The 15,642-nt window shown below is 43.4% G+C and overlaps 1 protein-coding gene across 2 annotated transcripts in view; it reads right to left on the bottom strand.

Annotated features, from left to right (window-relative positions):
• The window catches only part of ADCY8 (adenylate cyclase 8), a 261,339-nt gene that overhangs the window by 15,938 nt on the left and 229,759 nt on the right, over window positions 1-15,642 (bottom strand). For both annotated transcript variants that reach the window (XM_050801571.1, XM_050801572.1), the window contains one exon: window positions 11,771-11,929. In XM_050801571.1, coding sequence (XP_050657528.1) covers window positions 11,771-11,929 — 159 coding nt within the window. The remainder of the gene's footprint in view (window positions 1-11,770; window positions 11,930-15,642) is intronic.

Below are 15,642 nucleotides of genomic sequence, written 5' to 3'. Positions count from 1 at the left end.
GGTCCATCTCTGTCAATCCCAGCCTTTTCAATACCCATGTGCTGACGGTTTCTAAATTCCCATGTCAAGGTCAGTTATCCTTCCTGGGCTTCAAGCTTCCATGTCTCATCCTTGGTTGCCCTCACCCTCCTCCAGTCACAAATTCCATAAACCTAGTGCATCTTCTCTCCAACTCAGCCTGTGTCTGCTGCATTGCTCTCTAATTCACTTGGTGGCACCAGCATTGCCAAATCATCAAAATGAGACATGCTTAGAGTCATCCTGACTCCTTCCCCATTGTATCCATCTTCAATAAATCATCAAGTTCTGCTGGGTTTGATTTTGTCTTCTAAACATGTTTTCTCCTACCACTGTGTGTTTTTAAAAATCAGGCTCTTCCCATTTTCCTTCTTGATCACTAAAATGAGAGCCTCCTACTGGGTTTCCTGACTCCAGTCTTGTTCCATTCAAAGGCATCCTTCACACAGCAGCCAGAGTGATCTATTAAAGATACACTATTGACCATGCCTCTCCCTATCTTAAATCCCTCCAATGCCTCACCATTGCCTCCAGGATAAAGCTCACACACTGAAGCATGACATATATGCATGCCCCTGCCTCCACCTATCACTTCAGCTTTATTGTCTGCAACTCCGCAGTTGGATATGTGCTCCAGAACACGGAAGCATTTGTACTTCTGTGTGCATGTGGTGTGTGATGCTGTAGGTGCTGTCTGCATCCTCTTACCCAGGGTTCAAGTGTCAGCCCTTGTATTTCTTCACCACTAGATGGTGTTTTTTTGTAGCCACTAGAGGGCACTCTGCCCATGTGAAACGCAGACTTGGGCGGTGCCAGGAAATTAACACCCCACGGAAGCAGCACTTAACCAATGCCAATGGGAACTGCTAGAGAGTCCAGGCTCCCTCGCCCCTTGGGCCTGATAATTTTGAGGCATGCTCTCACACCATTTCCCTGAATTTCCCAGTGGGATTAAGCTCCAGTCGCGCTCCAGTCGCCCACGGAGGTAACTAATCGGATGGTGCATCATTTATCGGTTGCCTTCCTTCTCATTTTCCAATCTGCTTGTGTTTACTGGGACCACCGCTGAGTAAATTACTTGCATTCAAATCCTTGTCTCAAGGTTTGCTTCTGGAAGAACCCAAACAAAGACACAAACCCTGTTCTATTTCACACTCAAATGCTTTTATTCCTGCCATCTGTCCCTGGGTGGGAAATGTTCTTCCTTCCCTGCAGTTAGCTTCCTTTACCAGGCTAGCTCTTGTTTTCTGCCTCCACTGACCATTTAGAGACTAGGACTTCCATAAGTCACAGACAGGTTTAGAGGCTGCACTTGCTGCTTTGCAGTGACCTCAACAATTCTACAGTATAACCCTTGCCACCTGCATTACTGTCTTAACATCCATTTCTTCCTTTAAGTGTGGATTCCATGAGGGGAAAAACCACATGTCATTCATCTTCTTGCACTCCAATTATGTATCATGTGATTCGTAGTTTTTAGATGCCTACAATATAATCCACACCCTAGACAGTCTGGTCCAAGGTAAATACTCAAAATGGTTGGTTGATTAATGACTTCCTGACCTTCGTAGGAAACATGAAACCTTACAAATTACTTTCATATGAATTCAACGATTTAATCCTTGCAATAATTCTATGAAGTCATACGATAATTATTCCCACTTTACAGATACAGGAAATGAGACAGAGAGGAGTTAAGTCATTGTTTTGGATCACACAGCTGGTAGTGGAAGAGAGGGTCAGAGGACTCCCAAGGCCTTTCCCTGCTCTACACATGTGAGTGTGCCTCCTCCACACGGCATGCCCTAGGTCAGAGGAAGATGGTGTCACTGATTCATCATCAATTGTTCTTGAACTTTAAGTGTGGATTAATCGAAACTAATGCCTTCTTTAGTCCTTATCCAAAAGAGCACAGGCAGCTGATGTGCTAGGTAGGGCTGGGTGGGTGGAAGGAGTGCAGATAGCAGTCAAGGAGTAGAGCAAAGGTAAATGGCTTTCAAAGGTGATTTCTGTTTACCTTGGCTTTGAACAATGTGGTGATGCCATGAAGAAACCTGACTCTGCAGTAGGAGTCAGAGATCCTGCTTAAGTAAATGTGCGTCCTCCTAATGACTGTGGTTTGGTGGGAAAGTCTCTGTTTATTACCTATAGGATTCGTTTGTTAGGGCTGTTGTAATAAAGGACCACAGACTTAGTGGCTTAAACAACAGATGTTAGTTTCCTCACAATTGCAGAGGCTGGAAGTCTAAGTTCAAGGCGTTGGCAGGTTGGTGTTGTCAGAGGGCTTTTCCCACGGTTGCAGATGCTGTCTTCCCTGTGTCTTTACATTGTATTCCCTTAGGTTCTAGTCTCCTCTTTCTATTAGGGCACCAGTCATATTGGGTTAGGTCCCCCAAGGACCTCAGTTTAACTTAATTACCTCTTTAAAGATGCTGTCTCTAAATACAGTTACATTTTGAGATCCTTGGATTTAGGACTTCAACATATAAATTTTGGGGAGACATAATTTAGCCCATTACGCCTATATTTTTATTTTCTGCTTAAAAATAGAGAAAAAAGAGAAGATCCTACCCTCTAAAATTCATTGCGTAATTATGCAGTCCAGATCCCCTCCCACTTTGGTTTATGCCCTGTGATGTAAATGCCTCCATGGTATAAAATGACCAGCAGCCAGGGGTGTCTTAGCAATTGTTTGTCTCCCTGAATATTCTAATGAATGCCAGCTCCTCTCACACTCTTTTGTTTTTGTTTTTTGAGACAGAGTCTCACTCTATTGCGCAGGCTGGAGTGCAGCGGCAGGATCTTGGCTCACTGCAACCTCTGCCTCCTGGGTTCAAGTGATTCTCATGTCTCAGCTCCCTGAGTAGCTGGGGTTACAGGCGCCTGCCACCATACCTGGCTAATTTTTGTATTTTTAGTAGAGATGGGGTTTCACCACCTTGGCCAGGCTGGTCTTGAACTCCTGGCCTCAAGCGATCTACCCACCTAGGCCTCCCAAAGTGCGGGATTATAGGCGTGAGCCACTGCGCCCAGTCTCATGCTCTTTTCCTTAGTTTTATTTCTCAGTCTTTCCATCATTTGAAATATTCTGATGGCTTAAATATTAAAATTGTGATAATAATATTAGCTACTTTCTTGAGCACTTACTTTGTGCCAAGCATAATGCAAAAGATTGCACATACATCATCTCATTTAATGTTCACCACATCCCCATGAGACAGATACAAGTAAGACCCTTATTTCATCTATGGGGAAACTGAAGGATGCAGAGATTAAATACTTTACCCCAGTCCCATAGTTGTTATGACGTAGAGCTGGAATTTGTACCTAGACAGTCTGACAACAGCCCCATGCTACTGCTAATAATAACTATAATTATAGCAACAACAACAGCAATAATAATAATAATGACAAGCAGGAATAAGTGTCATGGGAATTAGAAACTGGTTTGTCCGTCTGATTGGATGGTTGTTTCACAGTGGAGGGGCAAGAAAGAGCTTGAAGAAATATGACCTGAGTTCAGATCTTGATTCTTTGGTATCCTACTGGAGGTTGGAGAAGTGGGAATAGGGTGGACTGGGACTGGGACTCACCCCTCCTTTCCATAAGATGCTAACTGATGGAGAGAGTGGCTACAGGGGCCTGACAGTCAGTTGAAGACCAACCCCCTCAACACAGGCTCTCAGGTAAGGATGGATTGGACAATGTGTCTTGGATCTGAGGCACTAATGGGAAACTTCAGCTCCTTCCCGTGAGACAGAGTGGGACTGAGTACATGTATCTACTCAGTGGCTGGCAGGGAGCCTGGAGAATGGTGGGTCTTTACCTTCTTGGGGGGCAGAAAGGGAAACCTGTGTTACGTGGCTTGTCATATGTGAGGAGAAGGCAGGTTCACCTTGGGTACAAACAAGTCCCTGAGGAGACAAGACAGACTGAGGTCTTTGTGGGTCTTTAGCACCCGGGTCCCATGATTGTCTCGAGGTCCGGTGACCCTGGGTTTCCCCAGTCTGATGGGTTAAAGCACCATAAGAGAGGGAGAGACTCCCTCCCTGGCATTTCCCCACAGGGTGGACGGTGTTACAGGGACTTCCTCCTCCGCTGGTGAAGGCAGGAACGTGGGAAGAGAGGAGCGCTCGACCCCCACAGCTGTGGGCACATGACTCTGGGCAAGTGAGGTGACTCTTCTGGCAACCGGTCCCTCAGCCGTCAATGACAGTGCCAGCTCTTGCTCTGCTTTTGCCTCTGGTGGCGCTGAGATGCTGTACTCCAGTTGTCTGCCTGCTCCTCTGCGCCACGCCTGGCAGTGGCTGCTCACACTGGTTCTAGTAACTGATTTTTCTCCTTGTCCCTTTCAGTCTGGGAGTCACCACAGCTTTCCACAATTGCTGAGCACAGTGGAATTTTCATCTCCTCCTTATTCCTGTTGCTTCAACTAGAGATCCAGCAGAAAAGAAGGGGCACATTCAGATCAAGACGATTCGGGAAGGGTTGACTGATAAAGGGCTTAATTAGAAAGACGAGGGCAGGAAGTAGGGAAACCCTAAGAAATCTCCCAGAAACCCAAGGCTAGTGGCAGGAAAGCAGTCATCCCTCTAGGCTCAAAGGGATGAGAAGAACCCAAAAGGAGTGAGTTGGTTTGACATTGGAGGTGTAGCACAGCAGTGGTCTTAGGAGGAGATATTAATTTCTGTGAAGTGACACAGCCAGCCTCAGGCAGTCGCATGGGAATAAATATCTTGACCTCACATTCCTCACTTCCCCTCATCTCTTACCTAGTGCCAGCCATTGATGACCCCTCACCTTGGTGCCTGAGGGCCAAGCAGGTCACAGATGTAACTGATGTAGATTAGCCTTCTCACCTGTGCCTGTCCAGGAAGCACAGGGAGAAGAGGTGGAGGGATTTTGAAGGGTACATGGAGGAGCTCCGGCCAACCTACAAACACCTTCCGAGACAGTCCCTTCACTCAACTCACTCCAGTCAACCGCCTTGAGTGTGCCATCTATTTCTTGTTATTTTGGGCTTCAAGAAGAGAAAAACACTTTGAAAACTGGGGAGGGATCGATGAATATAGAAAAGCTATTATTGGTTTATTGTTATCTTCCTCTGGTTAGTTGAAGGTATAGGTTTGGACTTAGTAGATGATTTTGAGCATGTGCATGTACTCCGTCGCACACCCGCATATGTCAGTAGGAAGACTGATGTCCTGTCTGCCTGGGGAACTACATTCCGGTCCTTCACCTGCTCAGGCAACTCCAAGTCCTGCGTTGCTTATACCAAGTTAAACCACCTCTCAGCATGGGAGAAACTATGTCTGAGACTTGCAAACCTTATTAGTATCCTTTCATGTCATTCAGGTCTCTGATCAAATGTCACCTCCTTAGAGAGAACTTCCATGACCCCTGCTCTTTTCTGAATGTGTCTCCCAAATTCATATGTTGAAACTTCACTGCCAGTGGGATAGTATTAAGAGGTGAGGCCTTTAGGAGGTGACTAAGTGATAAGGGTGGAACTCTCATGAATAGTATTAAGGCCCTTGTTGAAGGGTATGAGGGAGTGGATCCCTTCTTTCCCACTCTTCCACCATGTGGGGACACAGCGTTTAAAGTGCCATCGTGGAAGCAGATAAAAGGACCCACACCAGACATGAAACCTGCTGGCACCTTGATCTTGGACTTTCCATGCTCCAGACCTGGGAGGAAATACGTTTCTGTTCTTTAAAAATTGCCCAGTATCAAGTATTTGGTTATAACAGCACAAAGAAACTAAGATACCAGTGTAAATACCCTTTCAACACTCTATTCCATCATTCAGCTATTTCTATCCTCATCAAATTCATCACTCTCTGACACTGTGTTATATATTTATTTATTTGCTTCACTGTCTGTCTTCCCACAAAAATGCATGTTTCAGAGCAGCAAGGGCTTGTTGTTTTGTACACTGTTTTAACCCTGGTGTTTAGAACAGCACCTGGCACATGGTTGGCCCTCAATAAATACTTGAGGAAGGAATGGGCGAATGAAGGGATAGGGGGTGGGGCTGTGACTGGGAAGGAGTAGAAAAAATAGTAATGACTTACGTATATCAAAAACAGTAGCCAACAACCAGTGTGCATTTAAAATATGTCAAGCACCATGTAAGTGCTTTAGGCATGATAATGCATGTAAATGTTGTAATGAGTCAGATGAAGATGCAGAATATGATTATGATCCCTTTGTAGCACAACAAGGGGCGCGAGGAAAACAAGGTCCAGAAAGGTTTATTATCATTTGCCCTCGGTCATAAAGGTAGTGAAAGGAGGAACCACAACTAAGCTCCCAGCACTGGGGTTTTGAATCCACCCACGCATGGCCTTTCTATACTGAAGCTGCCTTGCACTGGGCTGCATTGGGGACTTAATGTGTTATCCGATTTAGCTCTGACCCCAATTCAGCAAGGTCAGTATTATTTCCTCTATTAATCAGATGAGGAAATGGACTCCAAAGAGTTGGGAAACCTGGCATAGGTCACACAGCTAGTTAGTGACAGAGATGGGATTTATGCTGTGTGGAATCTCCAGCACCTGGGACAGCTGCCTTTGCTAGTGTCTTTTCAACAACGCCTCATAAAGCCATGATGAGCCAGCGGGTTTCCCGGGACTCAGAGCTAGCCTGTATGCCATTGATGAGATACCCAGGCCTGGACCTCCAGCTGGTTTTATCTGCAAGAATGTTCCTGACCAGGGGAAGTGAGTGCTATTCTAAGCCAAAAGCCCAGCAGAATAGCAGAAGCTGCCAGAATGTTTGTGTGGGTCACACCGCCTTGGACAGGAGGCTTCTGGGTGTGAGACCCTGTCCACTGCCTGTGTTTGGATGGTTTGAGTCATCCTTTCTCTGTTCCCCTTCTCTGCATGCACTTACAGTGAGGTGGAGGGGAAAGAACACTGGCTTCGGTGTTACACATACCTGGGTTTGGATTTGAGCTCACTCCTCGCTAGCTTTGTGACCATGGGTAAATTTCTTTCCTTCCCTGAGCTTCAGTTTCTTCATCTAGAAAATGGGGATAATAGTTCCTACCTCCTATTACACATTGAATCAGATCCAAACTACTTCAATGCTCTTCAAGACTTGTCTCTTTGTACTTAGGATACCTCTGCTCTGGCCTGTTCTTAAAACATTTGGGTGCTTGTAGTCCCCCCAATCCTTCTCAGCAAATATCCTATAGTGTCTCGTCTTTATGCCTTTGGCCATTTGGGCCTGTCTGCCTGGAATTCTTTCCCTCCACCTCCTTGACTGATTAATGTCTGGGTCCTAGGAGGGTAAGAATTAGAATCGTATTACAGCTGAAGAAACTGAGGCTCAGAGAACTTAACTTTCTCCAAATCACATGCTAGTAAATGGAAGAGCTGGAATTTGAATACATGTTCTTCTGGCTTAATAGCTTGGGATTTTTCCACTAGGTCACATGGCCTTCCTTGGAACACCTCACAAGGGGTTAGAATCCAAGGAGGGAGAGAAAAGAGAGTCTGAGCTTGCAGCAGTGATGCCAATGAAGGCTCTCAGCATACCCCTGGCTGCTGTGGCCAGGGACATACACACAAGTTACACCTAAGAAGTCATCTGGCTTTGCCAGCTAGAGGCTGTATCTTCAGTTCATTTTTGATTGTGGTCTGTGGAATCATTTTCTAAAGTGTGAGGCCCACATTGATGCAGACAAGTCAGTTGGAGGCTTTGTGTATCAAGCAACTCTTCTAGGTCAGCTGAAGGTCAGCCATGAAGGCACTGCCACCCCAAGGATAGACTTGGGAGATACCCTGGCATATCAGGAAAAGGTGGTGCTTTGGGTGCTATCGTGACCCCGTGGAACTCACAGATGTCCCCCATCAGATGTTCAGAAATTTGTATCACAGTTCAGGTTTGTAGCAAGAGGAGAAGCTAAAAATGCCTTTGCCTCTTATGGCAACAGAGCATGAAACTGGGAGTTCTTGCCGGCCACTACAGTCCTGCCCCTTCCCTGTCACCCTTTTACATGTTGTATGACTCTGTCCTTCTCTCTTTTTCTACACACACACACACCCCTCTTGCCATACTCCAGAGTTGGTATGGGTAGTGGCATTGTAAGGGAGAGAGGGGCATGGAAGAAATAAACCTGAGGGAATGGATTCCCCTTGCAGCTTTCCATAAAGAAAGTGAGGCATTCCCTTCACCTCTCAGGACCTCAGTTAACTCATCAATAATATGAGGCTGATGGAACTCTTAAGGTTGTAAATAGAATGAAAGATCATTGTCATCAATTGCCTATTTCAGTATCTGGCGTGGAATAGGTGTTCGGTAAATGGTATTTTATCCTAATGTGAAAATTCTCTAGGCAATGTAACCATGATTGGTGTTTAATCCTAGTCCAGTGTGAACTGTTTAAATATTTATAAAATCTCAAATAATCCTGACAAGATGTCTTATACATGCGATGAATGCTGAAGCAGTCCTTTATTTTGCTCAGCAGGGGTTTGGCCTGAATAACAGCTGATGACCTGGAGTCTCAGCATGCATCTCTGGTTGGTTTCCATCCTTTCAGGATGAAACCAGTATGTCCTTGCTCTTCTACACTGGTCCGATGTGCCTCACTGTTTCGCTGTCTCGATTAAAAAGCTGTTTTTTCTCATTTTTCTTTGGATTTTACATGTGGGGTTTATCCTCGCCATCTGGTGGTCATGGTTGATACACATTGATATTCTCTCTCCTTTCATGGTTTCATCAAGAAGCTCTTGCAACAAAGACACCGACCTTAGGGAGCCTTGAGGAAACCAGGCCTGAGCCCAATTCCAGGGAACTCCATCTACTGAGGAGGGTGGAGTCTCCACACCCAAGAGACTCTCAAAGACCTGAGTACATCAAGATCTCATTATTCCAGTGGCTGATTACTCATTCCCTTGGCTTTTCTTCCACTGATTTTTCTTCAGTGGCTTGGATGAAAAATGGACCTCATCATTCTCTCCCAGCTCTGCCCTTTATGGTCCTAAGGCAAGGATCACAAACCTCAATGTTTTTAGGGGCCCTACAGGTAACATAAATGGCAGGGTACAGATGGGTAAACTGAAGAGCCCATTTTATGCATAAAGGCATCACATTCATAAATTAAATAAGTAAACCAACCAACTAACCACTGTCCAAGCCAACTGGCTCATTGGTCAGATTTGTCTCAGGGTCTTAGAGTTTGTAATTTTTGTCCTAAGGGTTTTTCATTTCCTGTTTAGCTCAGTCTGAAAATCCAGTCCTGGAAGAGCTGTATTATCCCTGCCTCTCAGACAACCCCTATTGCCTTTGTAGAATCCTCAGCAAGGGGTTAAGTTTCCCAAGTTGAATGCCTCAGCAAGGGAGCCCACTACTCCAGTTCATCCACAGGCATTTCATGAGCAGGGGCCACAGCCAGGCACAGTGGTGATCAAGGGTGATGTGGTCCCTGCCTTGTAGATCTCACTGTGTTAGGAGGATGAGATGGCCTGATGGCTCTGTCCTCGTAAGGCTCCTCCTAACACGAAACCCAAAGGTGTCCCCTGTGGGCCGGTCCATGGTTCTAGACCTTCCCTTGGGAGTCTCACAGGGTAAGGCCAAGCTCATTCACATGATAATGCCATTTAGAGCTTTCAAAGACACCTTCGGTTCCCTCTTGAGTTACTTTCCCTTGAAGGTTGGTGGGGGAGCCAAATCATTTGATTTTGTCATTTCTCATCTCCCGCATCTGCTCCATTATCAAGAACTATTGATTCTATATTCTAGAGGTGTCTGTAATTCATCTCCTTCTCTCCATCTCCACTGCCACCATCCTAGGCCTCATCACCAGGGTCTTGCCTCATCACCTGGGCTCTTTTAGGGTCTCCTGCCTGGCTTTTTGTCACATGATCCTCCTATCCACTCTCTATCAGCAGCCAACTGACTAGGTTACACTTAAAACTTCCAGAGGCTCCCATTCTGTGTGGAAGTAACTGTTGCCCATGGAGCTTGACCATTAGGCTCTGTCTAGGGTTTCCCTTCACAGCACTCACCATATGACCCTTCCTCCTTCTAGTGGTCCGAATAGTGCCTAGTACCTCCTGCCACCAGCACTCATGCTCCCCCGAACAGTCATGTCCAACATGGTACTATTTGGAAATAGGGTCTTTGCAGATGTAATTAAGATGAGGTCATACTGAATTAGGGTGAACCCTAAATCTGTGACTGGTGTTCTTAAAAGGAGAGTATACTTGTCCTTTTAAGAAGGGCTGTGTGAGGATGGAGAGAGAAATTAGAGCCAAGTGACCATAGCCAAGCAACTCTTGGGCCTAACAGAAGCTGAAAAAGGCAAGGAGGGATTCTCCCCCAGACCCTCTGGAGAGGGCATGAGACTCCCAGCACCTTGATTTCAGACTTCTAGACTGCCTTCATAATGTAGTAAGAAAAAACAGTTTTAAGTAAAAAGAGCATTTCTGAGCATTTGCTATGTGCTAGGCAATGGGCTAAGAAGATATATACACACATATGTATGTATATGTGCATATATATAAATATACACATATATATTACACATATTTGCATATACATGTATATATACATATATTTTATTATTTTTAATTGTGGTAAAATGCATATAACATGCAATTTACCATCTTTACCAATTTTTTTTTAAAGATGGAGTCTCACTCTGTCACCCAGGCTGGAGTGCAGGGGCATGATCTTGACTCACTGCAACCTCTGCCCCCCAGGTTCAAGCAATTCTCCTGCCTCAGCCTCCCAAGTAGCTGGGATTACAGGTGCCTGCCCCCATGCTTGGCTAATTTTTGTATTTTTAGTAGAGACGGGGTTTCACCATCTTGGCCAGGCTCGTCTTCAACTCCTGACCTCGTGGCCCACCCGCCTCAGCCTCCCAAAGTGCTGGGATTATAGGCGTGAGTCACTGTGCCTGACCATCTTGATCATTTTTAAGTGTACAGTTTAGTGGCATTAAGTATAGTCACATTGTTGTGCAACTATCTTCTCCATCTATCTCTGGAACTCTTGTGATCTTGCAAAACTGAAATTCTGCACCCATGAAACAATAACTCCCATTCTCCCCTCCCTCCAGCCCTTGGCAACCACCATTCTACTTTTCATCTCTATGAATTTGACCACTCTAGGTACCTTATATAAGTGGTATAATACAGTATTTATTTTTTGTGACTGGCCCACTTTACTTAGCATAATGTATTCAAAATTCATCCATTGCTGTAGCATGCATCAGAATTCCCTTCTTTTTAAAGCCTGAAATAATATTCCACTTTATGTATATATCACATTTTGTTTATCTATTCGTCCGTCAGTGGACCCTTGGGGCTGCTTCAACTTTTTGGCTATTGTAAATAATGCTTCTAGATATACAAATATCTCTTGAAGATCCTTCTTTCAATTATTTTGGGTATATACCCAGAAGTGAAATTTTCGTGTATATATATATATACACACATACATACACATACACATATATATACATATATATACACACACACACATACATACATGCATATGCACATAAAACTTTAAAATTCCAATTTAGTCTTTCAATGGAGACCTTATTATATACATCTTGTAGATGAGGTGCCTGAGGTTGGGAGGCCATGTGTAAATTTCATAGTGCTAGGCAGTTTCTCCATTCTCATGCACTTACATGATGACAGTGAAATTCTCCCAGAGCTTGGGATCAATGTGAATAACTGCACATCACCTACCACCCCTTTCTCACTGGCTAGACCAGCCCCTGGCTCACCTCATTGTCTCGGTCCTTCTCTAGGAAATGGCGGGCCACGTGGCTGGGTAAGATATTCCGGAGCATGTTCTCATTGTGTTCCCTCAGCTCCTTCATCTCATTGATCTCCTCTTTGGCCTGCACTCGCCAAAGGAAGTCCAGGCGGGCTGTGTACTCCAGCTGCAGTACATGTGAGAGAAAGAGAAGAACCAGGTAAACTGAGGTGTAGGCTTCAGGTACACACCACTGGGAGGCAGGAAAGGCTTCTCTGGAACTCTTCACAAATGAAACAGAGCCTGATCTGAATATTTTGGGAGGCATCTTGTTGGAAGCCAAGTGATCAGAGAATGATTAGGTTTCACAGAGATGTGTGCCTGCCTTTCACAGCATTATTGCCCCTGTGATTTCATACTTGTTTGTGTGATTACCTGATAATGTTGGCGTCCTTTACTAGACTGTTGGTGTTGTTTGGTGTATTAGTCCATTCTTGTGCTGCTAATGAAAACATACCTGAGACTGGGTAATTTATAAAGGAAAGAAGTTTAATGGACTTACAGTTCCACATGGCTGAGGAGGCCTCACAATCATGGTGGAAGATGAAGGAAGGGCAAAGGAAACTCTTACATGGCAGGAGGCAAGAGAGAGCCTGTGCAGGGGAACTCCCATTTATAAAACCATCAGATCTCATGAAATGTATTCACTACCATGAGAACAGTATGGGGGAAACTGCCCGAGTGATTCCATTATCTTCACCTGGCCCCATCCTTGACATGTGGGGATTATTACAATTCAGGGTGAGATTTGGGTTGGAACACAGCCAAACCATATCATATGGTCAGAGGTGCTTCTATCTGTTCGACTTTACATCCTTACTGTTGCAGACTGAATGTCTGTGTCCCTCTCAAATTCATATATTGGAGCCCTAACCCCCAATGTGATGGCATTTAGAGATGAATCCTTCAGGATGTAATTAGGGTCGATGAGGTCATGATGGTGTATCCGTCAGGATGAGATTATTGCCCTTATAGGAAGAGACATGCAAACACTCGCACTTTCTCTCTCCACATGCACACACTAAGAAAAGGCCAGGTGGGGATACAGCAAGCAGGTAGCCAGCCACCTGCAAGCCAGAAAAGAGCCTTCATCAGAAAACAAACCTTTCCAGACCTTGACCTTGGACTTCTCAGCCTCCAGAAACACAAGATAAATTTCTGTTGTTTAATACACTCAGTCTATGATATATTGTTATGTACAACAGCTGGAGATATGAATACGCTTACCATGTTGTAACATCTCTGGGACAGGGCAGGCACTTAATATTTGTTGACTCAATAAATAAATCATAATAAAGCTAGCTAACACATGGTGCTTATCATATACCAGGAATGGTTCTAAACAATATACATATATTAAGTCCTTTAATCCATACAATAGCCCTAATAGGAAGGTATTATTATCATTTCTTATTTTACAGATAAAAAATCAAAGCAAACATGAATTAGTAACTTGACTAAGACCACACATGAGTTAATGGAAGCCAGGATTTGAACTTGATTCAAAAATCAGAATATAGAATCTGAGTTGTTAACCACTAGGTAATATAGAATAAATGAATGAACTCATAAGTGAAAGGATTACAGATTTAGTTACTAGACAGATATAGCTTAGAGTTCTAGTTCCACATTTACACACTTTAACCCTGGACTAGTTACTTCATCTCAGTTTCCTCCTCTCTGAAATTGATGTGAACATCAGTGACCATGCAGGGGTGGAAAAGGCATTATAGGAAGTTATAGATAAACACATGGCACATAGTAGGCACTCAATATACATTGGTTCCCTCTTGTCCTAGCCTCTCCTCTCATAAGAAGGTGCACAGTGTCCTTTCCAAAGGATCTCACAGCCCGTTTTTACTGCAGTTCTGGGTATGTCCTTATTTCAGTCTTTAACTGTTGATGTGAACAGCATGCTGCCCTGGTACACACATGGTTAGCTGCCCTGATTTCAAGGGCTTAGATAGTTCAGATAGCTTATTTTCTCTTTTAAAAATTTTAAAGTCTCAGTGGATGGCAAAAGTATGAAAAGACCATATGCCCAAGGTTATCCATTCAGCAGAATTTTTAATAACAAAGGCTGAAAACAAACCAAATGTTCGTTTTGTTGGCTGAATAAACTTTAGTACAGAAATATCATTGACCATGATGCAGCTATTAAAAAGAAATGAAGACTATCTCTCCATACTTTGAGGAACTGGTCTCCAAGAGGAGAAAAGTGTATATAGTATGCTACCATTTATCTAAGGAAGATCGATCTTTCTATCCACATACATGCACACACACATATTTCTTAATTAATTTATTGAAATGACAAAGGAAGGGAATGGTGTGGGAAAATAGGGATAGAATTTAAACTTCTTTAATTATGTCTCGTTTTAAGTAAATAACTATAGAATCATTCCAATATTTTACTTAATTATCAAACTAAATCTATTCTCAAAAAACTCTGTAAAAACAACCAACCAAGCAGACAAACAAATGAGCCTACACAGAGAGGAACCATATCAGATGTCGTTTTGCACAATAATTTGATGACATGCTCCCAGAGGGAAATACCCTAAGGATAAAAAGAGCGCAACACGAATGTCCAAACTGTTTACAATAACCATATTATAGGTGGTAACAAGTGTATTATTGTACTTAGACTATTATAGTGAATCACAAGATAAAGTAAATGAGTTAACTGTGTAGGTGTCATTAAAACTGGAATTTTGGGGAAGAGAAAAGGGAGCTGCAGATATAAGATTGATGAAGTTGAGTCAAAAGCTTGTGGTCCTCATTATGACATCGAAGTATCACACTGTGAACTCATGATGTATAGATTTTCTAGCTCTGCCCACTGAAATCAAGTTCTAGAAACAACGAAACTTAGTAGCAATAACTCCCAGTGTCCAGATTATGGTTTCTACATATCAGTTCCTAGAAAAAAATTCCCATTCTTTTCAGAGGTGCCCAAATTTTAGGTACCTTTAATTATGTCTTGTTTTAAGTAAATGACTTTATTGGAAGACTTTTTAACATGAGACACCAGGATTCTATCAGAGACTACCAGGATTATGTCAAAACGATGCAAAAGCCAACTTGAATGAGCTCCCACTAGTCAAAGATGTGACACATTTAGCTTAATAAGACTAATAATTGCAATGAATCAAAACACAGAGAATATGGTAAAATGCATAGATTCAAAATTACGCTTAAAAACTAGAACCTCATTGGTCACCTCTGAATGATGCTAAGGAAAAAACTTGTGGGGAAACTTATAGAAAACGAACTTGTAGGGAAAAAATTCAGCATTTATCTTTGCTTGATGAATTGTACTTCCAGGTAACAAATAGTGAGGAGATGGTTCTCTTTAATAATGTATGCCAGCTAATAAATTATGGAGGACTGATAGGATTAGCATATCACTGTATAAAATAAGTGAATATAGGCGATTAGCGTAAGCAGCTGCTAACATCACAAAAAGGTAAGGAGACATTATGTACCCCCTAATTGTAGCCTATAAAACTAACCAATTAAATATTTTGCAGAAATCATTGAACCTGAATCCCACCAAGCTTCTAGACATAAATACAGTATGAACAAAACAGAACAAAAACAAAGGACAGGGGAGTCTCTTAAATGCCTTAGAGAATGCAATCAATAAACTGTAAGAAAGAAATGACAGCTCTGGAAGGTTGAGTCTCTCAAGGTCACCCATTCTTGAAGTGGAATTGCTAAGACTCAAGCAAGAATATTTGGTTCCAAGGCTTGAGTCTTTCCTTCTGAGCCCCACAATCTCTGGTGCCTGCCTTTATCACACCCAGAAGTTACTAGAGATAGGACCTCATTTATCTC

The sequence above is a fragment of the Macaca thibetana genome, chromosome 8 (genome assembly GCF_024542745.1).
Source record: "Macaca thibetana thibetana isolate TM-01 chromosome 8, ASM2454274v1, whole genome shotgun sequence".
NCBI lineage: Eukaryota > Metazoa > Chordata > Mammalia > Primates > Cercopithecidae > Macaca > Macaca thibetana.
The sequence above is the reverse complement of the archived record's forward strand: the minus strand, read 5'-3'. Positions and strand labels throughout refer to the sequence as shown.